This window comes from Lepus europaeus, chromosome 2 (assembly GCF_033115175.1).
Source record: "Lepus europaeus isolate LE1 chromosome 2, mLepTim1.pri, whole genome shotgun sequence".
In the NCBI taxonomy this organism is placed as follows: Eukaryota; Metazoa; Chordata; class Mammalia; order Lagomorpha; family Leporidae; genus Lepus; species Lepus europaeus.
In genome coordinates, this window is record NC_084828.1 from 57231863 (window position 1) to 57256874 (window position 25012).

General features: G+C 36.5%; 1 protein-coding gene across 1 annotated transcript in view; it reads left to right on the plus strand.

Moving 5' to 3' along the window:
• Nucleotides 1-23971, plus strand: part of ZPLD1 (zona pellucida like domain containing 1) — a 49557-nt gene extending 25586 nt beyond the window's left edge. The window contains exons 5-10 of the mRNA XM_062176400.1: nucleotides 8757-8854; nucleotides 10212-10292; nucleotides 15558-15729; nucleotides 17040-17148; nucleotides 23324-23353; nucleotides 23796-23971. Of these exons, the coding sequence (XP_062032384.1) occupies nucleotides 8757-8854; nucleotides 10212-10292; nucleotides 15558-15729; nucleotides 17040-17148; nucleotides 23324-23353; nucleotides 23796-23971 (666 nt within the window). The remainder of the gene's footprint in view (nucleotides 1-8756; nucleotides 8855-10211; nucleotides 10293-15557; nucleotides 15730-17039; nucleotides 17149-23323; nucleotides 23354-23795) is intronic.
• Nucleotides 23972-25012: the final 1041 nt, after the last annotated feature.

Here is a 25012-nt window from a genome sequence, read left to right on the forward strand (position 1 = left end):
CCTCCCTCTCTTATTCCCACTCTTATTTTTTACTGGGATCTATTTTCAGTTGACTTTATACACCTATGATTAATTCTATGGTAAGTGAAGAGTTCAACCAATGGTATTAAGTAGAAAAAAAATCAATAAAAATAAAATAATAAACTGTTTCTTAACAGTCAAGACAAGAGCTGTTTAAGTCATCGCTTCTCATAGTGTCAATTTCACTTCCAACCAATTTTTTATATCAGACTATAATTAAAGTAGATGGTACCAAAATGCTTCTCATTTTTTAAAATATTTTTATTTATTTATTGAATTACAGAGAGAGGGAGAGATAGAGATAGAGAGAAAGGTCTTCCATACACTGGTTCACTCTCCAAATGGCCACAACGGCAGGAGCTGCGCCAATCCGAAGTCAGGAGCCAGGAGCTTCTTCCAGGTCTCCCACACAGTGTGGGGGTCCAAGGACTTGGGCCATCTTCCACTGCTTTCCCTGGCTATAGCGGAGAGCTGGATCAGAAGTGGAGCAGCTGGGCCTCCAACCAGTGCCCACATGGGATGCTGGCACTGCAGGCAGCGGCTTCACTTGCTATGTCACATTGCCATCTCCAGAACAATTTTAGGTTTACAAAATATTTGATTGGGAATTACAAAGCCTTTCACACAATTTCTTTTATAATTTATATCTTATATTAGTATGTTACATTTATTATACTCAATAAGCCAATGTTGATACATTAGTGTTAACTAAAGTCTATAGTTTACATTTAGTTAATTCTTCCTTTGGATTTTGAAGATTATATCAAGTGGCATATTACTGTATCATACATAAGAATGTCACTGCCCCAAACATGTTTTTAAACATGATGCCATCATGATATCTTGTCATGTAACAAGACATTAAAAATTAGTAGTTTTCATAGGAAAATATGATATACTTTCAAAAATTGATCACAAATTCTATTTGTTATTTGCTTGAAACATTTAGCTACTGAAATATAATATTATAGCATTTCAAATCAGATGTCAGTGCATGGCCATTGGGGGCATTTCATATGAATTTTTAATTTTAATGTTTAGGGGAAATAATTCACCAATAGTTTGCAAAATGTCACTTGTAATTGTGTTTAGGGATGATGAAAAGTAATACTACATACTTACTACTCTTATTTTCTGGTTTGTTATTTGAAAGGACAAAGTTGTACCCTATTGGGATTTACACAATTGTTTATTTCCATGATTCTGGGATTAAGCACATGTACTCAAGAGAATCGTATTTATAGCGGCAGGTATTTGGCCCAGAAGTGAGGCTGCCACTTGGGATGCCCACATCACATATCACATGCCTACATATTATACCAAAGTTTACGGGCCAGCTCTGTTTTCCATTCCAGCTTACTGTTAATATATGTCTCTTGCTAATGCACATCCTAGGGGGCAGCAGGTGATGGCTCAAGTACTTGGGTCCTTGCCATCCATACAGTAGATCAAGATTGAGTTCTAGCTCCACTTTGGCCTGGCACAGCCTAGCTATTGTGAGCTTTTAGAAGAGTGAATAAAATAGATGGAAAATCTCTTTTTCTGTTTCTATCTCTCTTTTTCTCTTTCATTCTCTCCATTTCCAACAAATCCTTTTCAAAAAGGAAATTATGTTTATGAAAAATACTGACATGTATTGACGATGAGATTTCCATATGAGTTGAACTCCGGTCTTATTTTTGTGTAATGTATGTATGTAGTTTTCTCCTCTGTGGAAATAAAAAGTGAGAATGCTTTTGTGTATTTGAACTGTACCTGGATGAGTTCTTGGAGTTAGCACAGAAATAGCAAATCTGAAATATAGATATTGTAATTATAAATAGATGTTAAAAGCTGGGGTAAAGCTAAATAAATATAATTGATTTTAAGGACAATATAGGACAAATAAAAGTAAAGGAAACTATATAAAATTATCTCAGATAACTATACAAAACTATCACAGAATTATCTCTTAGAAACAATTTCAGAAGGAAAAAGTTGATGATTCTTAATTAAACCTGAGCTAGATCACATGTCATTTGCGAATGACTCAGAAGTAAACCACTTGTGAAGAAAGTAGGCATTCTTCTGGACAACATGAGTATTGATGCAAACATAAGATGAAAGAGCTGTAATTAATGTAGTGTGGTTTGCTTGGAGAAGCTTGAGAAGGGAGCCGTGAGGTAATTCAATAAAAATACTGTTTATTGGATTGGTTAGAGTAGCTTTTATGGTTTATCTCAGGAATACAGAAAATAAGACTGACATTCAGCAGTTTTGAAGTATTATATAATTCCTCATTTGTTCAGGAATGCAATGTTCCACATGAATGCAATTTTTAAAAAAATATAAATATAGAAACCATCACTGTTTTCATTTTTTTAACTTTTAATTAATGAATATAAATTTCCAGTGTACAGCTTATGGATTACAATGGCTTCCCCCTCCCATAACTTCCCTCCCACCTGCAACCCTCCCCTCTCCCGCTCCCTCTTCCCTTCCATTTGCATCAAGATTCATTTTCAATTCTCTTTATATACAGAAGATCAATTTAGTATAAAGATTTCAACAGTTTGCACCCACATAGAAACACAAAGTGAAACATACTGTTTGAGTACTAGTTATAGCATTAAATCAAAATGTACAGTACATTAAGGACAGAGATCCCACATGAGGAGCAAGTGCACACTGACTCCTGTTGTTGACCCAACAAATTGACACTCTAGTTTATGGCGCCAGTAACCACCTTAGGCTGTCGTCATGAGTTGCCAAGGCTATGGAAGCCTTGCAAGTTCACCGACTCTGCTCATATTTAGACAAGGTCATAAAAGACAGAGTGAGGATAGTAACCAATGATCCTAAGAGTGGCATTTACCAGGTCTGAACAATTATACAGCATTAAGTGGGGAAGAGGACCATCAGTACACACAGGTTGGTAGTAGAGCCATTGGTGGTAGAGTAGAGGTTATGATTACAAAGGAATGAGGCCCAAGTACGCTAGACAGGGTCTAGAACAAAGGACAGAGTCATTATTACAGGAGCTAAGAAAGGTGCTGTCTAAGCTACAAGTAATTTTTCTGATTGAGAGGCAAATAGAACCTGACAGAAGGGGCTTGATAATAATCTGGTGGATTTAGGCCTTGTAAGTTAAGAGGCCCAGACCTATCTATCTCTTCACATGGCGTATATCCTAAGGGAGGTGTAAACCTCCTAGGGGAAGGCACTCTGTTGACTTTCATTACTTGGCTGGCCTGGGAGGAGAGCTGGCCAGGTAAAGGCAGGTGGCATCTCTAACAAGAAATTTACAGTTCTGCCTGCAATGTTGCTGACCTACTTGACCATCCCCTCAGCTGCAGTGGTCACTTTGGAAGTTGGGCTGAGTGAAGGGCTTTTCAGCTTAGAGCCAATAAGATCTGTGGCTCTGACCTGGGCATCCTTCGACTCCAGGGCAGGTCCATTTCCAGTGATCCCACTCTTGGCAGAGCTGCCAGGGCTCTTCACAAGCTGACTTCTGCTGAAGCCCAGGCTTACCACATTGAAAGCCACTGCAGTAGACTGGCCTCTTGGGTCTCCTTGAGGGCAGATCACTGTACAGATCAGCCATTAATAGGCCTGCCACCCATTGCTTCTGATTCTGAGCTTTCTTTTCCTCCTGGTTTGTGTTAAAGCAGACCAGAGGATGCAAGTCAAGGGAGTGCCCAAGTCCCATCTCTAATCTTCGGTGGCCTGAACTACAAGTCTCTAGTCACAGGCATGTTCTGTAGTAGTTTTTCTAAGGTAGACAATGCCCATGAGGAAAATTATATTCTCACTTTAAAACTTTCTTTCCCTTTGGTCTGAAAGGGAGGTTTTTTTTCTACTTACTGTATACTTTGCTGATGGCGAAGTGAATCTAGCTATGAGATTATTATTTAAGTTCTTATTTTGGCTATGCTATTACAGAAAAATGTTAGCCATCTCTTTTATAAGGTCTAAAGATTAAATTGTGTGTCCTACAGATTCCTTCATAATAGAATTAGTTTCCTACCTTGAAGAGAATAGAGAAATGAAAGAACAAGTTGGGCTTAGAATAGAGAAATGAGGGAGCAAGTCCTAGATCGCTTGCTGACAATAGCAATATCACATAAATACTTAGCAAACAGTTTCAACCATTAGATAACAACTTAAGAAAACATTTAGCAGAAGGTCCAATGCCTTCTATAAATTTTAAGAATAATGTATTTGAAAACACCTCTTAAATATCTAACATGGTGTAGTTTGTTTAGCCAGTAACTTAAGCACAACCATCTAAAATGTTTTTAGTTTCTTTCTACCCACACGTTTAAAACATATGATACACAGATTCAGGTCACACAAATTAAAATGTATCTTTGATTGATTTTAGCAGCTTAAATTTATGGACAATCTTATCTATAAGCCATTTAAAATAAAACTCTTAATAAAATTTCCCCATGTGGACATACAATATGTACACACATATAACATAGCATAATAGACCAATATAACAATTTTAATAATGGCTTTTAAAATCTTTAACTCTTTTTGTAGATTGCCAATTGATTTGAATTGCTTTTTGTTTTTAGTAACCTCAGTTAACCATACTTTCTCTCAGTTGGTACTGTTAATACATTATTGGCTTCATCTGTTTACAGAGCCATCCCAAAGTACTGAATACAATAGAAGTGGCTGGAAAACGTCCATAGGAACCTATAGGAGGACAGCTAAACACAGAACCAACAACACCTTAGTTTTATGAGCAGCACATCATATATAACTGTGGATGACAAAAGACTTTAAGTCGCCATGTTTAAAATTATAAACTCATTAACCAACAAGAGGCACTTGCTTACTTCAAAGTATTTTTGAAAGCACCTGTAGGATTTTACAAGTCCCTTTAGGACTCTGGGGCTTTCTCATTAAGATAACTATCATGTCTAGTAACACAAGATTATTAGACTTTTTAATTCTCAAACATTTGTATTAATAGTATTTTCCATTATAGAAACGTAAAGTTTGGTACCACGTCACATGTTGACAGTCCTTCTAATATAATCCAAATAGCCTGATTGGTTGGTGTCTCTATAAGATGAGAGACATAGGTCCTTCGATTTTTTTCAGTTGGGCCCAAACTGGAAAAACCAAAGTCCAAGATTTACTGGAAATTTTAGAGACCAGATTGTTTGAAACTTTGATTTTTTGAATGCCTGTCAAGAACGCCAAGAAGGCTCAAAATCCAAAATATCTGGTTGAAATAAGATTCCTTAAAATCATGACATAACATAGACCAAATTTGATCATTGTTACAAGGTGATTATTCAAATCTTTGAAAATAAGCACATATTTAAATAACCCATAGCTCTTAATAAAAATTCAGCTGTTTTTGAACAATTAGAATTTAACAGACATCAAGAGAACATAATAGGTTACTATAACACATTGCTGTAACAGAGCATCAGAGTTTAATTCTATGTCAAAGAGAAATTGAGCTTCCTGTGATCTTTTGCTGTGAGGTTTCCTTCCTTTACCTTCTTTCATATTGGTGACCATGTTTCTGTGTTTCTGTGTGTAACACATCTTTTGCAGGGCAGGATGAGTGGCAACAAATTCTTTCAGTTTCTGTTTGCTATGAAAAGTCTTAATTTCACCTTCATTCACAAATGAGAGCTTTGCAGGATATAATATTCTGGGCTGGCAGTTTTTCTCTCTTAGTACCTGGGCTATGTCTCGCCATTCCCTTCTAGCTTGTAGGGTTTCTGATGAGAAGTCTGCTGTGAGTCTAATTGGAGATCCTCTAAGAGTAATCTGACGTTTCTCTCTTGCACATTTTAGGATCTTTTCTTTGTGTTTCACTGTGGTGAGTTTGATTACAACATGTCGTGGTGAGGATCTCTTTTGGTCATGTTTATTAGGGGTTCTATAAGCTTCCCGTACTAAGATGTCTCTGTCCTTCTCCAAACCTGGGAAATTTTCTGCTAGTATCTCACTAAAAAGGCCTTCTAATCCTTTCTCCCTCTCCATGCCTTCAGGAAATCCTAGAACCTGAAAGTTGGGTTTTTTAATAGTATCCTGTAGATTCCCGACAATATTTTTTAGATTTCTAATTTCTTCTTCTTTTCTTTGGTTTGCCTGTTTCCTTTCCTGTTCTCTGTCTTCTAAGTCCGATATTCTCTCTTCTGCTTCGCCCATTCTGTTTTTAAGGCTCTCTAATGTGTTTGTCATTTGATCTATTGAATTCTTCATTTCATTATGATTTCTCATCACTATCACAGTTTCTTGTTCTACTAGTTGTTTCATTTCATTTTGATTCCTCCTTAATATTTCACTTTCACGAGAGAGATTTTCTATCTTGTCCATTAAGGATTTCTGTAGTTCAAGAATTTGTTTTTGAGAACTTCTTAATGTTCTTATCAATTTTTTGAGATCCGCTTCCTGCATTTCTTCTATCTCATCATCTTCATAATCTTGAATTGGGGTGTCTTTTTTTCATTTGGGGGCGTCATAGTGTCTTCCTTGTTCTTGTTAGCTTGGTTTTTGCGTTTGTTGTTTGGCATGTTGGAGATATTTGGTTTCTTCACTGTGGTGTTTTTTCTTGTTACATTATGGCTCTAAATTAAGTGGACTGTCTGCTTTCGGTGGAGCCTTAGAGGCTTGAGATGAGTGTGGACTGAGAGCTGTGTTTGGTTCCTCAGGGTTGAGGGTGTGTCAAAGATGACACTCCCAGGTTAGGTGTGGTAAATCTCTCTTTCTTTCTTTCTTTTTTTTTTGATTCAAAAGGGAAGTAATTCCGCACAGCTGAACGTAATTGGAGGTATTTAGCAGGCGAATGATATACCCACAGGACCCAGAGATTGGAAGCTCTTTCCCAAGGACCACACAGGGAATCTGTGCTGCCCTCAGTGTGGGCTCCAATTCTCCTGCAGTCTCCCACTGGGTTGCCAAGTTAGATGCTAATCTCCAGTTATTTCACCCCTCCTCCCAGAGTCAGGTGTTTCTGCTAGGCTTAGGGCCGGTGCAGACCTGAGGTCGCCCTGCTTATGACGTATGTCCAAAATGGCGCCTGCTCTTTGTCTTGCTCGCCTTTGAGGGGTGAGCGGAGAGAGAGACTCATGTCCGTATTGGTCACTTTTTTTTCTCTCTCTCTCTCTCTTCTAGTTAGCTTGGTGAACTTTTCCCCACGGAGTTTCAAGCCTTGTTCCCTTTAGTCTCCTCTTTCCGCCCTCCCGCTGGTGTCTCGGGCTATTGAGGTTCAGCTCACCTCGCGTTCCAGCGCTGGTGTGTTGAGTCTGCACCTGGTGTCCCGAACTTGGGCTCCCACGCTCTCCACGCAGGTCCACTGTGAATCACTAGTTCCGGAAGAGTTTCCTCTGCTGTTTCTTCCCCTACTCTTCCTTGACCCCTGCAGTATCTCCACTTTTATTAACCTGTCTCTCCCCCGGACTAATAGTGTGCTCCCTTCCTATTCCGCCATCTTGCCGCTCTCCCCATCACTGTTTTCATTTTAAAAATTCAAAATATGTTGCTTTCTTCCCAGCTTTCTATACAGAATATGTTCCGTGTTTTCACTTTCCTTGGCCACTTTAAGCTTTCTTAGGGAACATTAGAAACATTTTTGCTTTGCTGCAAAACAGTAAAATTTTCAGTTTCAGCAGGGTTTGAGGAAATAATTGGTCTCTAAGCTAAATTATTTGCTTAAATTTTGCATTTTAAAATGTGTTTTACAACTTGTTCCACGTTTTTTCTTCAATATTATGTGATAGCTGCCAATAATTAATTTCTACTCTGCTGCTTTAATCTACTGTAAAGGGGCAGGCGTTTGGCACAGTGATTAAGATGCCTTCGTCCCATATCTTGGTGCCAAGGTTTGAGTCCCTGCTCTGCTTCTGATTCCAGGTTCCTGCTAATGTGCACTATGGAAGGTAGCATATGATAGTCAAGTGCTTAAGTCCCTGCCACTCACATGGGAGATCCAGACTGACTGCTAGCTTTAGCCTAACCAGGCCCAGCCCCAGCTTTCTCAGGCATTGGGAGAGTGAACTAACAGAGGGCACATTTCTATCTTTGTCTTTCTCTCTCTGCATTTCAAATAAGTTAAAATAAGTAAATAAAAATAAATAATTATAGTAATTGCGGTGATATAAATAAACTCACTAGAAATTGTCTAAAATAAAGGTTAAAAAAATAAAATGAAGCCCTGGCATAACCTTCTATAAATAAGTGCCAAAGAATTTGGTGCAGGAATTCCATATCACAGTGTGGCAACTAAGAGATGGTGTTGGTCTCCTTATTAGCTTTTAATAAAATTTTGGTGATTTTAAATAGCCACATAAGTAATTTAGGATAAGTTAAGCATTATCAAAAGATATATAAGAACTACAATTATAACAATAAAGGTTTATATTGAAGGAAATATAATATAAATAAATGTAATATAATGTTATCCACCATTATTTCTCAATAAATGAAATTTTAATCTAAGAAATATGCCCATTGACTACTGAACATTAAGTAAACTAAATAGCTAAAGACCATTGAATACATACGTAGTTGAACCATGGGACAAAAAGATTTATGAATGGAGATAAAATTGTTACATGGTTACGGTTTAAGAGCAGTTCTGCAAGAAGTCAGAGGATTAAATTAATCCTTTAGGTGTTCATTGTGATGCACTTTTCTTTTTCCATAAGACTGGTGTTTTAAATGGTAAGTGTGCTGTTGTTGGGGAGGTAATGAGAGACTGTTTATTGTTTCATCATTAGGATTCAACCTACAGTCAGCAGCTAATTATTCCGAGTATAGGATTACCTTTGAAAACCAAAGTGTTTGCAGCTGTACAAGCCACGAATCTGGATGGCAGGTATTTCCAAATTCTTTTCCTTTGTTAGTTAAAAATGTCCAAATCCTCATGAGTAATAATGTTAGCTCATTCACTTTTAAATCAATTTGAAAAATACTGTCATTATTATACCATGTAAGAATACTAATAAAAAGAAATAACAAATTACAAAGTTAAAAGGGTGACAATCACACTATGTCATTCATTTAAAAAAGAAGAAAAAAATATCCCATAAAGATGAGAGAGTAGTGACTGAAAAAGGGCTTAGGGATGTCTTCTGGCTCATTGGTGTATCAGTTCTTTGGTTGCAAGATGAAAACCAGATGCAGTCATTGTGAACACTTTTAATTTGTACTCTTTTTTAATGTGTTATTATTCAATACTAATTTATTTAAAAATGGAAGAACTCTTCCTCCAGAATCTGGGGCTAAAACAATCTGCAAAAATACCTCTGCAAAAAATTTTTAAAAATCAATCAAGTATCTTATGATACTTAGAACACTCAGGATGATCAAAACTGGAAAGGCACTCAAATGCTGAAGATCTTGTCCCATCCTATAAAAAAAATCATATAGAAATGGTTTATTTGGGGTTTTGTATATTATTATTTACAATTCACATCCTGAGGAGATTAGTATACTTTAGAAATTTGACTCTTTTTACCCTCTCCCCTTCTGTCTTCTTTACATTTCTATTCTTAGACACACATGATTCTGAGATTCCTACTATATTGTGGTTTCTTTTTTCATTTTATTGACATTCTTTTACCATGAATCAGTATTTTTTAAAAATAACACTCAGAGTTGGAATGAAGTAAGTCATAAATCTGGGCACAATCTGGCCTTGTAGGAAAAGGGTGTGAATTTGTCTCATGGCTTTCTTCTTCCTAACAGAGTGTTTATTGTGTATTCACACTCCTACCCCCAACAGATTCTGGTGTATGATTTATATACTGTATTTGCTATTACAATATTCTCTGTATTCTGTCAAAGATAGTAACTTCTGGGAACAGAAACCAGTGTTTGTTGTGAGTATATAAACTTGTACCTGCCTATGGAGTACACTTTCAGGTTTTGTTTCTCCACATTGTGACCATTCACATATGTTTCTCTCTCCTTGTGTGTGTGTGTGTGTGCATTTGTCTGTGTGTCGTATTAGCCTTAACTCCACTCAATGAGGAGATGACAGTTTGTTGCTGATTTTTAAATGTCTTGAGCTGAGGATAAGATTTTAATAAATAAGAAGCATCTGCAAATCACAAAAAATGTAAAACTATATTCCACGGGTTAAGATTTTGTCAATAATTACTTCCTTTGAATTAATAACCAACCCCTAGAGGGAGATTCTAACTCTAGATTGTGCTTGCCTCTTTCTGCAGATGGAATGTCTTAATGGATTATTGCTATACGACCCCATCAGGGAACCCAAATGATGATATTCGATATGATCTCTTCCTTAGGTAGGTGTCTATATCTTGGGTTGCTACTAAAGACCCAGTTATAGATAACTGAAATGGAAAATCAAAGTGAGATAAAGAGATTATAGGGCACTGCTACAGCTTTTGAACTGAAAGTTTTACATCTTGAACTTTAGTCCTTTTAAAGCTGGAAGTGTAAAAAGTTGAGCTAAGTTTTCAACACAAAATGCTGATAATGCCATTGTTGAATGAGAGTGGTAAGTAAGTTACGTACACCAAAGATGTTTTATTCATGTTTGGGAGATGTGAAAATATTTCACTGTCATAGGAAAAGCATGGTTAGGATATTTTCCACAATAAGAGAAAGGCAATGGGAGGGAATTATTTATCTGCAGCTGGGCCATCTCATCATATGTTGAAAGCAGAGTAAAATTAAAGTAATGGACTTGATAATTTAGACCCCAAAGATGCTTTTGTTCATTTATCAGTAGTTAATAAGAAGTATAATATTGTCTACCACTCCTTTTTCATCAGAGCCAATAACTTCAATTTCATTCCCCAATAGACAGTGATAGAGTGAATGTAATCTACATTTGGGAAAAGGGGACATTGATCATAAAACCATTCAGTCATTCCAGTTCCCTTTCAGCATTTTTATCTGACAGCAGAACAGACTTGATAGTCAAGCAATGTCTCCTAATCACGCTTGTAAAATGCAGTTGGCTCAGATCACTGCAGCTTATTGACACATGATGGGAGTAATATAATGGGAAACCAAAAGAATATGTTTTATTGCCTATCAAGGTTAAGATGATGCTTAAAGGGCATGGTCAAACTGACATTCTTATGAATCATGTTGTTGGCAGTGTTAATTTGTGCAGCATTTTTTGGGAGTGAAAAGTTAATATGTATCAAAATCCTTAGTAGATGTCATAAGTGTATTTAAAATAATTATGATGTTCTAGTCTCTCAATGGTAGCTAAAATAGTGAAACATAGGAAAAAAACCATGTATTCAGCAATAGGGAAGTGGGTAGGTGAATTATGGAGACCCAATAAGTTCAGAGTTCACACAGACACCACAGTCTTATAAAGTAATTTATCAAATGCAAAAAGTAATTCTGTTTTAGTTTCTTTCTTGTCTTCTTGATACTTCTATCCTTGGAAATATATGATTCGTTAAATGTTAATTATATTAGTATGTGAAGGGAATGACTTGGCATACACATTCTATATAAAATATACCTCACTTATATGACAGAAATGACTGCAAAGAAAAACACCCACAGGTTCACATGGAGATTGGTACGTGGTGGGTTATGGATCATCGAGTTTTGACATTATCTTACTTCCCAAAGTTTCTATAATGACCACACATTACTAATCTGGAATATGATCACCAGACTTCCAGAATGCATCTTTTGGTTCTGAATCTTTTCAATTTTCTTACTGGAAACAATAGAGAATGAAATGGGCACTGAAAAATTTAAAAAAAAAAAAAACTTCACAAAATGTTATTTTTAGTGAATCTAGTGTTTAATGAGAAAAATCTTGATATTAAAAAAAGATGTTAGTGTTGATACAAGTGGCTAAGACCAAGAGAAATGGTACAGAGAGGGGCTTGCTGGCGTGAGAAGAGGTGGTGAGAAAAGCATGGATGAAAAGAGAAAGCTGAGGGGTCTGAGTGCGGCAGATTCCAGGAGCAACCAGCAGAAACACATTCCTAGAAGCACAGGGCACTCCTCCGGGGGACAGGTGCTAAGAGTAGGACTGAAATAAAGAACCACCAGGGCTGGGCAACATGAAGGATGAAGGAGCAGAGAGTGTGCCAAGCGTCAGAAGGGGAAGACCTCATCAACTTCCTGCAAATGTACTTCTTCGACAGGAGAAGGAGCTCTGAGCCTTGGAGGCAAGGCTGGTTAATGAATCTAAGGAACTCAGGGTTGTTAGAACTCTGATGAATGAAGCTCAGAGAGGTAGAGAAAACTCAGTTGTGCAGTTACCACGCAGCATCACAGCCAGACACTTTGCCTGTGGCAGAACAGAAGAGGGAGCCCTAGGGCTGAAAAAACTCTTGAAGAGGTTCTTACTGTTCCACATTGCCTTAGGAGTCCTCCGAAAATCTGTCTAGGGAAATCTAACTTTTTCAAATAGGGATGACAAATAAATACATGCATTTCTTGCAGTTTTCTAATATGCTATGAGAAAAATATCAAAATGGCAGAAAAATTTAAAGATGAATTAAAATCACCAGAAAAAAAAGATCGTCATGGAACAGTTAAAAATTGTAATTAAAGATTCCAATATTTTTAATTAAAAATAATAATTGTGATTAATATATTAATATAAGATGTTTGTAATAGGGGAAGTTGAATGTGGAGTAAATGGGAACTCTGTACTACTTCACATATTTTGTTTTGTAAATTAAAACTATCCTGAAATAAAAAGCTTATTTAAAAATAACAGTTACAGAGATGGACCTATAAGAACTCAGGTAGCTTGGTATAGGACAATAAAAGATAAAGCAATGTAATAAGAAGAACTTAGGACCCAAATAGGAAAGATAATTATATTACTGAAAGGAAGACATAATTAGAAAACATTCAAGGGAATACTGACACAGCAAAAAGTACAATAGGGGACTTTAAGGATAAACATTTTTAAAATGCAAATGAAAAGAAACAAATATAAAGAAAAAGATAAAAAAGGATTAGAGTAGGGGAGATAGAAATAAAAGGTAGATAAAGGGAATTCAATATGTGTGTAATATCCATAAATAGAATTCCTTCCCAAGAAGCAAAAATAGTAGAACAAATATTTAAAAATATGATCCAGGAAACTTTGCTAAATAAAAACTGAAATCTGCACAGTGAAAAGATGCTTTTGGTGAAACTGAAGCTTTTGTAAGATAAAATGGGGGGTATATAAAAAGACATAGTTAAAAACACTACAAATTCAGAGAATTTAATCTGTCTCTGAAGAATATTAATTCTGGTGGCCAACAATTAAATATTGTCACAGATCTAATTCACATAATCAGTAGACTGCATATTGAATATGGCAATTTGTGATAATATCAGAAAACAAAGTACTGGAAGTTTAAAAAGACAATTAATGACACATATCAAAAATGGAAATGTGAAATAATATTTTTTAGTAAATTAAGAAAAGCAGATTATTTAAAAAAGCAGAGAAACATTTGCTAATCTAATCAATAAGAAAACCGAGATAAGAGACAAATACTATTGGAGTGTTTGGGCTTGAGTCCTGGCTATGCTTCCAATTATAGGTTCCTATTAATATGCACCCTAGAAGGCAGCAGGTGATGGCTCAAGTATTTAGGTCTCTGCCACCCACATGGGAAAACTGGATGGAGTTCTGGGCTCCTGACTTCAGTCTGTCCTAATCCTGGTTACTATGATTATTTGGGGAGTGAACTAGCAGGCACAAAATTTCTATTTGTCTCTCTCTGTCTTTCAAAAAGAAATGAAACAAATAGAAAAAAATAAAGACAAAAATAAAAAAAGATAAGTGACGAATCAACATGGGAATGAGGAGCATATTGTCGCATCCAATAGAATAGTTAATAAAAGCTCTAAAATGTATGAAAGCAATTCAATATCAAGCAAGATTAAACACATAGACAAAAAACCAAAAATAGTAACTTATGGATCCCAAAACATAGGGAAATTTACTATATGATAGAATGTGGTACAACACTCAATGTGATAACGATTAAAAAAAAACTGGGATTAATAATGCATGACAATAAAAGTAGTACTAGATCTCAACACATTTAATAAACTGTAGATTATTAATTTAAATGTGAAAACTACAGCTCAAAAGTGATAGAATAAAACATACAAAATGACTCTAAAACTTTAGAATAAGGAAATTACATTCATCTCATATATAAGAATTTGAAAAATAAGGTTTTGAAAACTTAACTCCATAAAACCAAAACTGTACACACACCACCCCCTTGACACATACATGTATGTACAGAGTAATGTCTAAAACAACTGCAATGCAGAACAATTTACAACATATATAACAAGCCAAGAAGCCAGGAGTTGTCTCTCTCAATACAAAAATAAATAAATACATTTTTAAAAAGTCAGGAAAGTCATAAAGAGAAAGGCCAACAACATGATAGATTTTGAGAAAATGATATAAACAATTTTATGATAAATAAGTACAGATGGCTTTAATTTATATGAAAAGAGAGATAATTCATTTACTTTCAGAAAAATGTGAATTAAAATGTTAGAGACATCATTTATTTTCACTTTCCAAATAGGGAACAATAGAAAGTGTTATCCTAACACAGTTGATATGGCTTTGGAGAAATAAGAATTGTTATTATAAATGGCTGGTAAAGTCCAAAATGGAACATATATAGAAGATAATACGGTAATACCTATCAAATGATCCTAGCTATGTATTTGACAGATGACACTACATGTGTTTAAAATTATGTATTACAAGTCTATTTGTTATTGCTTTAAAAATTTATTGGAGAGCTTACAGAGAGAGAGCTCACATCTACTTGTTCACTCTCCCAAATCCCCAGAATAGCTAGGGCTGGGCCAGACCAAAGGCAAGAAACTGGAACTCAGTCTGGTTTTCCCATGTGAGTGACAGGGACTCCAAAACAAGCCATCACTATTGTCAGGATGTATGTTAGCAGGAAGCTGAAGTCAGAAGTGCAGCCAGGATTTGAACCCAGGCACTCTGATTTGAGAGACAGGTGTCCCAACCAACATCTTACTTGTTGCATCAAATGTCCATCTTTGCTGCTAACTTTTAAAAAGGTTCAAACAGTGTAGACAGGAGGCTATCATTTGTTTATTAAAGAAAGGTAGATAAAATAAGAGTATATTGCTTTTGTATCTATTTTCCTATGCCTCAGGAGAATGCAAAAATAAGTGAGATCACCTACAGCAGGCTTGAATATAGACATGTATTTTGAAATCTGTGGACAAAGATGGCAAAGATAAAGGGAGGCTTTTTACTTTACGTATTTTATATTACTTAGATTTTTTAACCTTATAAAAGTTCACCCCTCCAAAAACTTGACCGTAATATTATAATCAGAAACTGCTCTGTTATAAATTTTATGGTCCAGGTTACTCTTGTTGTTTCTACTGAATTAACGTATGCTTTTATTTAATAGATGTAACATGGCATGGTTCTGTTAGCTTTTATTGGAATGGGGATACCCTTAATACTGTAGAAATTAATTTACAAGTCCCAGTAGGTTGGTTCTCTCCAGTAATGTCCTGTTTTCACATTTCCTAAAATACAGCTGTGACAAAGACCCTCAGACTACTGTTATTGAAAATGGCAGAAGCCAGCGGGGGCGATTCTCTTTTGAAGTGTTCCGATTTGTGAAGCACAAGAATCAGAAGATGTCCACTGTCTTCCTGCACTGTGTGACCAAGCTCTGCAGAGCTGATGACTGTCCCCTCCTTATGCCAGTACGTTTTCAAGCAACTTTATTCTGAATTGTTGAACTGACCTAACCTGAAAGGGTATCAAATGTCAGGAACTAATTTCTATACAGAAAGTAGATATGCATTAGGTCTAAGAATCTGAAATATAATTTATTCATTCATCCAGTAAGGACTTATTTAATGCCTACTTTGTGCCAAACATCGTACTGGGGATATAAAGTTGAAGTATTTGTGAATTCTGAATCAAATTAGCGTATCCCTTAGGATTATGAGATAATCATGAAAGGAAGCAAGGCAAAATTTGTGTAGTGCAAAGACATATATTGGCTGTAGTAAGAGGCAGTTCTCATCATTATGAGAGAGATGGAGTAAAGATTGGGAGATTTGGGGGAGGGAATGACCCAAGCTGTGGTTTTGAAGATGTATAAACCCAAAAAAGGGATAGTCAAAGTGTGAAAGACATTTCCTACCAAAAGCTGGCTGAAGTCAGACACATGAAACAGGGTAATCAGGGATCTTCTAGTTTTGGTGAGGCTCTGGAGCAGAGTAAAGGATGATGGGACAGCCTGGAGTCGAGGCTGGGCTGGTGCTAAGAAGGACCAGAAGGCTCAGCATCCTTGGATTAACAGTTAAAAGCTGTGAAAGGATGTCTTTGAATTGCATTCAGCCATCATTAAAATACAGACCCATTTAAAAATAAATAGAAAAAAAAACCGGATTCTGATCTGGTCCCTAGGATCCACTGAAAATAACCTGAAAAATATGCAGACTAATCTTTAAATCTGAGGTAGATTTAATATTCATATACATGGGCCTCCAAATTTTTTTCACCAAAATACTCAACTTTTATTTCCATTTCCATGAACTTTTTGAAGTCTCCTTGTGTGTTTACATTTATGTTGCATTCATGCGTACATGGGGAGCTTCACTTCACAGTCATTGATCTGTTTGATACTTTCTAGCTCTATCAGGTAGGAGCCCACATTACCTTAGGTCCGTGCTGGCCAACATTTCATGCAAGGATTTATTAAAGTCTTGAGAGATACAAAAGTGGAAAAGTTTGATAAACACAGTTCTTTTTCAGGAGGGCCATTGAGCTATGTAAATTAATGAGGCAGTGCACAATTACAGCGGGAGGAAATAAGAAATGTGGCCCAGGCCAGGATGAGAAATACTGTAGCAGTTATATGCAAAGTAATTAAATAAATGCACAGAAGGAAATGAATAAAATTAAACATGTGGTCTCTCTTCCAAAAGAATCTGCTTTCCAAATGGCCATAAAGAAACAATTTTGTGCTGGTGTGGAATTTCATTTGTTTTCATTAACACCTCAGATTTGCAGCAACAGAGAAAGGAGAGATGCAGACATGAGGACGACTCGGAGCCCCCAGAGCACTTCTGGAAACGCCGTCCTCTCTGCTGGCCCTATCATTACTCGGAGTGGTAGGAGTGCGCCTCCTTTCCTATGCATAGTAATAGATGCTTACAAAAATAGTTCATTACTTGGCTTCTAATGAGAGCTCAAAGAGGTTCCCAGACAGCACTAATTAACTGGAAGACTAGATAAACTGCTAAGCAACTTTAATTTCACAGTGGTTTTCTGTTTACAAAACTTTTACTCAGAGGGCAATATTGCTCTTACCACAGTTCCCTTTTTCACACACACACACACACACGTATGCTGTGCTGAACATATTTCATTACCCTACGGTTCACTTTACCTTTCCATGCCCTGTTCACTTCGGGTTAGGATAGACCTATGTGGTCTGCATCCGCGGGCTCCCTTGCCATCTAATTTCTGATTGGATTTGACCACTAGGTGGTGCTGTCAGAGATGGGAGCACACAAACAAAAGTGAAGTTCACATGTTTCTGACCAGACAGTTCAATCCATGAAACTATCTCTGGATCCTGGAAACACACTCCCAACAGCCCAGATTACTTGACTTTCGTTTGTGCGTCCCTCCATCTTTGTGAGTCATCCTACTGAATTCTCCTTAAATTTTCCAGTCTGAGTACCATGTTTCCTTCCAGGATCCTGTGTAGTACATGCTTCCATCTACCATACTCATCTACACTCCTGAATTTATATGGTCTAATGCATACAACTGCTTAGCTACTTATATTCCCATGTATACAAATGCGTGTGCACACATGTGCCCACGCATATCCACACCGGCTTCACAAAGGGATATATATTTAAGCCTATGTGAAGCAGGACATCGAAAGTTGTTTGAAGACAGATGTGCAGGGTAAACAGCACTGAAACTGAAGTCAGAAAACCAGTTATAGGTACAGCGTTTGTCTTAGCGAGCTGTGACTTGGGATTTTGCATTTCTCTAGGCAAAATTTTCTACATTTTGAAAAAAGGGATTTTAAAAATTAGGTTTTGATATTTTTTCTATAGTTCTAAGTTTTTCTCAAAAGGAATAATACTTCTGTTTTGTATTGTAAATTAATAATGTTTTCTCTATTTTATATTAGGGTGTTATTATGTTTCAGTTAGGTTTCCTTTACATTTTCTCCCACACTGACAGTCCCACAATGAAAAAGCAAGTTTTACCTGAAATGGATGAACAAGTAAAGAGTGGTTTGGGCCTGAAAAATCCAGGAAATGCTTTAATTATTCACATCCTTGTGTTTGTGGGGACACAATATTATTTGAAAGCAAACTAATAATGAGTCTTTTAAATAATGCATATATTTATGAAATAGGAAATTTCAAACTTAGTCTGTATCCAGTGAGTATTTGGTATGTGCTTAGAATGGTTTGAAAATGACTGGTCTGTGAAAGGCCAAATATTATCTCTATTTAGCTGTAAGAAATAGCTCAAATTACATTGAATAGAAACTCAGTTTTTATAGCCAGTGATAAGGAATATTTGTGGTTAGGCGCAATGAAAACAATATTTCTATGGATCATATTTGGGGTCAGTTTGCCATCAGAGAAACCCTTGAAAGTGACCTCTCTTCTGACTATCTTGGGTGGATGGCTTTTGCTTCTTAATAACTGCCTTGCTTCCTTCTTACTTACTTGGGTCGAACTAAATTTATATATCGTAGATTTTTAAACAATTTATTAGTAGAGGATAATTTTGAAAAACACCAAGAAAAGCCTAAGTTTGTAAACCCTGGAAACATTTACCAAATAGAAGTTCTAATTCTAGCACAGCTTCCCAGCTATCCAGGTTTATAGATTTCACCCATCTGGTTGCTCAATATGTCCACGCCAAATCTTCCCAGAGCTAGCACAATGTCTCTGATGTCATGCCTGAATTACTTCCTTTCCAGTTCCTGACCTGTTTTCCTCAGAGATCTCACTTATTCCCCAAAACATTAGGGTTGTCTCTGAGTTCCCTCAGGTCTTTTTCCCAGCAAAAGCCCGACAGGGAATGAGTTCAACATTTGGGATCCCCCTGAGTCATCTCTCATTCTCTCTGGATTTATTCTTTCGTATCTTTGATAAACAACAGTAGGAGGATCTTTAAGTTTTGGTGACTATGGTGGCCTCACTACTAAGGGGATCATGTATAACTATGTCTACATTGTAATACTGTAACATCTGCACAAAAATAAATTCAATTCCATGTGAACATAGAACTCAAGCCATGTCCACCCACAGGCAAATCCATTGAAAACTTTATGTTCAGCTTAACAACCAGGGCTACCCTCTTTCCTTGGTTTCACTTTACTTTTACCTTAGGTCAGCTGGAATTTATCTCTTTAGGTTCTGTGACTAATTTTATGTAGACAAGTCCAATTTCAGGCTTGATTTGCTCTCTTCAAAGCTCTGTGATACTTGAGAATTTTGCTCTATTTACTTATTGAACCAGTCCTTTTCCCTAGACATCTGGCTTAGGACAAATTTAATAAACTGTTAAATTCAGAACTCTTGTTTTATTTTCTAATGAAATCAAATCCACTGTGGTTATCTTTACCTAGCAATGTTAATCCTTCTGCTAGACAACATTTTCTTGTCATAGGGCATAATATTGGAAATTGTAAGATGATGCATACCAGGAAACAATAACATCTGAATGTTTTGTGCACATAAATTCTTTTGGAGAAGCCCAGGCCAAATTTTTATTTCAACCAGTATCATTGAGTTTTATAGGTAGTTAATAATTCATTTGAGGTATTTACTTAGCCCCCACCTGGGAATGGCATTCTGCTGTGAAATGGAAGTAGAACAGTAACCATGCCACAGACTTTGCCCTTGGGAATTATTGAGTTCAGACAAGGGACAGACTATTAAGGACCATAGGACAGTGAGGAGTAAAAAGTCTGAAGGTTTTTAACTTGAAAATGCAGTCCACTTTATTACATAGATGACTAAAGATGTGTTACAAAGTGGTTTGTTAGTGCTAAAAAGGGAAACATAGTTATTCTGCATAATTTGAGGGAACTTCTAAATGTTCATAAAATAATGGAATGAAAAGATAAGTTTAGTTTGTGCAAATATTTTTGAAATCAATGCATAACTTTTTCATAATAAGAATTTCTATGAACATTTTAAGATTCCTCCTGTGTTTCTACTGTTGTTCATTTTTCCCATTTTTTTATACTTTATATGAGAGAAATGCAGTGAATGGCGATTTTTTTTGCAACTTCTGGCTTTCAATGGCTATAGTATTGTATTATTCCCTTTCTTCTATGTGTCCTCAGAGAGCTATCTAGTTTTTCTTTTTTTTTTTTTTAAATTTTTTAACAGGCAGAGTGGCCAGTGAGAGAGAGACAGAGAGAAAGGTCTTACTTTTTGCCGTTGGTTCACCCTCCAATGGCCGCCGCGGTAGCGCGCTGCAGCCGGCGCACCACGCTGATCCGATGGCAGGAGCCAGGTGCTTCTCCTGGTCTCCCATGGGGTGCAGGGCCCAAGGACTTGGGCCATCCTCCACTGCACTCCCTGGCCACAGCAGAGAGCTGGCCTGGAAGAGGGGCAACCGGGACAGGATCAGTGCCCCAACCGGGACTAGAACCCGGTGTGCCGGCGCCGCAAGGCGGAGGATTAGCCTAGTGAGCCGCGGCGCCGGCCTATCTAGTTTTTCAAGAGCCCACCAAGTTTAGTATTCCAACTCATTTTTCCAATTCTAGAACGCTTCCTGTACTCCTTGAGCATGCATGTACATGTCAAAACCAAGAGGGCCGGTGCTATGGCACAGTGGGTTAAAGTCCTGGCCTGAGGTGCCTGCATCCTATATGGTTGCCAGTTCTAGTCCTAGCTGCTCCTCTTTGGATCCAGCTCTCTGCTATGGCCTGGGAAAGCAATAGAAGATGGTCCAAGTCCATGGGCTCCTGTACCCACGTGGGAGACCCAGAAGAAACTCCTGGCTCCTGGCTTTGGATGTGTTCGGTTCTGGCCATTGTGGCCACCTGTGGAGGGAAACAGTGGATGGAAGACTTCTCTCTCTGTCTCCATCTCTTTCTGTAACTCTGTCTTTCAAATAAATAAAATAAATCTAAAAAAAAAAAAAGTGGATTTGAGGGAGAAATAGAAGTATGTGATGACAGAAGTCGCCTGGAAAAACGTCTCCTTCACCTTTCTGAGCTGAACACAGCTTTGGTTTTTTGTTTGTTTTGTTTTGTTTTTGATTATGATAATATAAAAATTTGAGGATACCAGATAGCAACCAGATAAAGCAATTATCTTATCTTTATCCACTACCAAATCCAATTCCAAACAGTATTCAAAAACACATGTGCTTCAATTTCAGCCTTCTGCTGAAGGTAGGGCACATTTTTTTTTTTTCATCTCTTTTTGTAGAGTCCTGGAAGCTCTCATTAGGCCACAGGGTTGTTTTGTCCCCACACAGGGAGATTTTGTACACAGCCAAGACCATATGGGTGACACCTAGAATATTGTTCCCACAAGTGTAGGTGGGGAGTGTGGAGGACATTCTGACAGCTATTAAACTCAGAATGTCAAATATGGTAGGGATATTCAATATAAATACTTTTTTTTTCAAAGCAATTAAGTGTGACTTTAAAATAAGTTTAAAAAAGAAATCTTTAGAACATTCTACAAGAGGTCATCAAAATATTCATGGAAAGTGTTTATTTTGAAAAAAATTATGCATGGATTTCAAAAAATTTTAAACCAAAATAAACTTATTATTTAATTCCATGTTCCATGAACTTTTAAAATTTCCTTTATATATTCCACTCCTGTGTCTAAGTGAGATAATTTTGGGGGTATATGGGTCTTCTGGGTGAATGATCACAGCCCTTTCATCCTGTATATTTTCATAAGAAAGTATCTTAGAAAGTAGTGTTAATGGGAGTTTAGGATTCTCTTGAGTGTTCTCTAATAAAACCTGTGGGCTCTCTCTCTCTCTCTCTCTCTCTCTCTCTTTTTTGTCTTACAATAATACATTGCAACACTCTAAAGAATCTTATGTAGAGAGTGCTGTATTAATTTTGACCATTGCACTTCCATATAAAGAAACAGAAAACTCTTGTTGCTGCCAAAGCTTATATATCTGAAAAGAAATAGCACCGGTTATTTTATAAATATTATACCAATTACTAATCCTGAGTTTCATAGTTTTATTTATTTATCTCCATAATCAAAAATAGTTTCCATACATGGCCAGTTTATACTATTTTAGAAAAAGGACTCTGAAACCAAGGTTTGATTTAAACATATGTTTAATTTGTTATGGAGACTCTGACAGATGGAAGTTCCTTCATTTGTAAAATGGGGCAACAATAACATCTCACCCTTATGGCTATTGTGAGGATTAAACATATGAAACTGCATTTTATAAATGGTGTGGCATTACACACACACTAATTGTAATAATATTTATACAACGGAAATAAATGCACAATTGCACACATTTTATGGTTCGAATAACCAACACTGCAGGCATTTACACATTCATATATTAATCACAATTATGAAATCCACTTGTGATACAAGGTCAGGGGCTCATAGAAACATGGACATTACACATTAGACAATAAAAAATAGGGAAACCAAGTAAATGTATTCATTTTATCTTTTATGTTTGCCAGGGAAAAGTGAATAATCAAGAGCTTCAGTCTTTCACTTAACAGATGCGAATACAATCACAGTGCCAGCACAGGAGTCATGATTTCCTTTCATTTAGCTATTAAGTGTGAATTTGTCTTCTTGGAACTTAAAATGATGTTTTTGCAGATTATGTTGGGCAAATTGGTGACATTTAAAATAGAGTGGTACTAAATAATGAATATTTCTCTATAGTAGAATAACAAATGGCAGGTTTTAGTGCCATAAAAATGTAATAGCTTTTAACAATCACTGCCCTCACTAACCTGACCGGAGTGATAATGATGAAACAATGCTGGCCAGAGTGAATAGAGCACAGTATATTTTGTATTATCTTCACCAATGACAGTTGCAGGATATGGGTTTGGGGATGATAAAATCCAGGGTGTGTGGCACAGAGAGTAGAAAAACAGAATGGTTTAGAAAGACTTTTCATTCTTTCTCATGCAGCTTGTGGGTGGAGGTTAAGGGGAAATATAGGTTAAAATGTCAGTACAAAGTAATGGTAGAGGCAGAATAAACAAAGGTAAATACCTGCTTGGAATAACAATGTCATTTTTATATTTCTTCTCCCCACCCTCGCTCCAAGATGAGACACCAACAAACAATTCGCAGCTTGGTAAGATAATTAATATGTATGTATGTATATATATATATATATATATATATATAAAAGTGCTTTACTATCAAATTTTTTTGATGATCAGTTAGGAAACTGTAATCAACTAAGTGTAATGACCTGTACTTTTAAAAATTTGTTATGTTCTAAATATGTTCAGTGATGATTTTTTAATTCATATGTGATTTCTTTGCCAATTTTTATAGAATTTTTATAGTTTTGGGGGTTTTGTTTGTTTTGGGCTGCCTGTGGGATATTAGACCTCTAAACCAAGCACTCCTTTGGGTATTAGGTTCAATTACAGTCCAATGGATTACAGCATAATCTAGTGTCAAGCTGCTACTCTATGAAATGTTGGTGACAGATATTTTGCTGATAAAACCGGAATAAGATGGGCTAAATGGGATATGGAGCCTTTACAACTGTGTTTCATTACTTGTAGGTTCTCTGAGTATGCCTCCTTTCCAGTTGAACACCGTCACCAGCGCACTGATATCAGGATTGGTCATTCTGGGCATCATGAGCTTTTCCCTTCTCCTGTGCTCACTCGCCCTTCTGCACAGGAAGGGATCCACCAGTCTGGTGTTAAATGGCGTAAGAAATCCAGTCTTTGATTAATAGCAGCAGGTACCTGCTTTGGGGGAGAAGGCTTCACTGACAATACTATATGTGAATACAGTCAGTGTTCCATCTGAATTGAATTTCAGCCAGAATTTGGTATTTGTAGGATTGATAGATTTTATAGTATAGCTCATCAGCATGATTCTAGTTAAATAATTTTGATACTATTGCTGTTGTTACCTAGGTATGCAGCCAGGTCTATTGTGATGGTATGAATTGGTATTGATAATAACAAAAAATTCTAGACCTAGCTTTATGGGATCACTTATATTTCATTTTATTTAAATTTATTTTGAATATTGCTTCTGGTGATAAAAGGTAGACATGGAAAAAATGGAGTCTGTTGTATTTTTCCCCATAAGCATTAAAGTCCAGTACAATGGCATTAGATTCACATATGTGGTCCTTAAATAAATTTTTTATTCTAAATAATTTTAGTTACTGGCCAATTTACACACCTGAGGTTTAACTACTCATTCTATGGCCTCTTGTATTTTTGGCTGTTTTCAATGTCTGAGGACATACATTTTAAAAGAAACTCCTGGAAAATGTGTCTTAAAATAGGACATCCATTGGTGTACCAAATAGTGTCTAACTCCCAAAGAATATTCAGTGGCCCTAGATCATTTTTCAGTTGGATCAGAATGCCTGTGATCAGTTTTCTCCTTCTGGTTCATGTGAGAACACATGTTAACTCTCCTTCCAGGTAGACGGTTCACCTGCTTTCACAGCTGTGTTTCCAGCAGTGAAGCAACTGTGCAAAGATTATTCTTAATTCAAGAATCATTATGTGGGAAAACAAACTATAGTTGTGGAAGAGAATATTGTCACTACCACATAAGTTTAGTGTTCCTACAAAGGCTTTTACAAGTTAGATTCCTTTTCTTCCCTTAAACAAAGAGGAAATTAGTGTAGTTAATAAGAAATTTGTTGGACTCTCCATAAAAAGTGTCCCTTTATCTCCAATATTTCATGATAGTCACAACAGTCTGGAAAGACCTTTTTTAAAATTATTATTATTTAAAGCCTTCTTTTTAA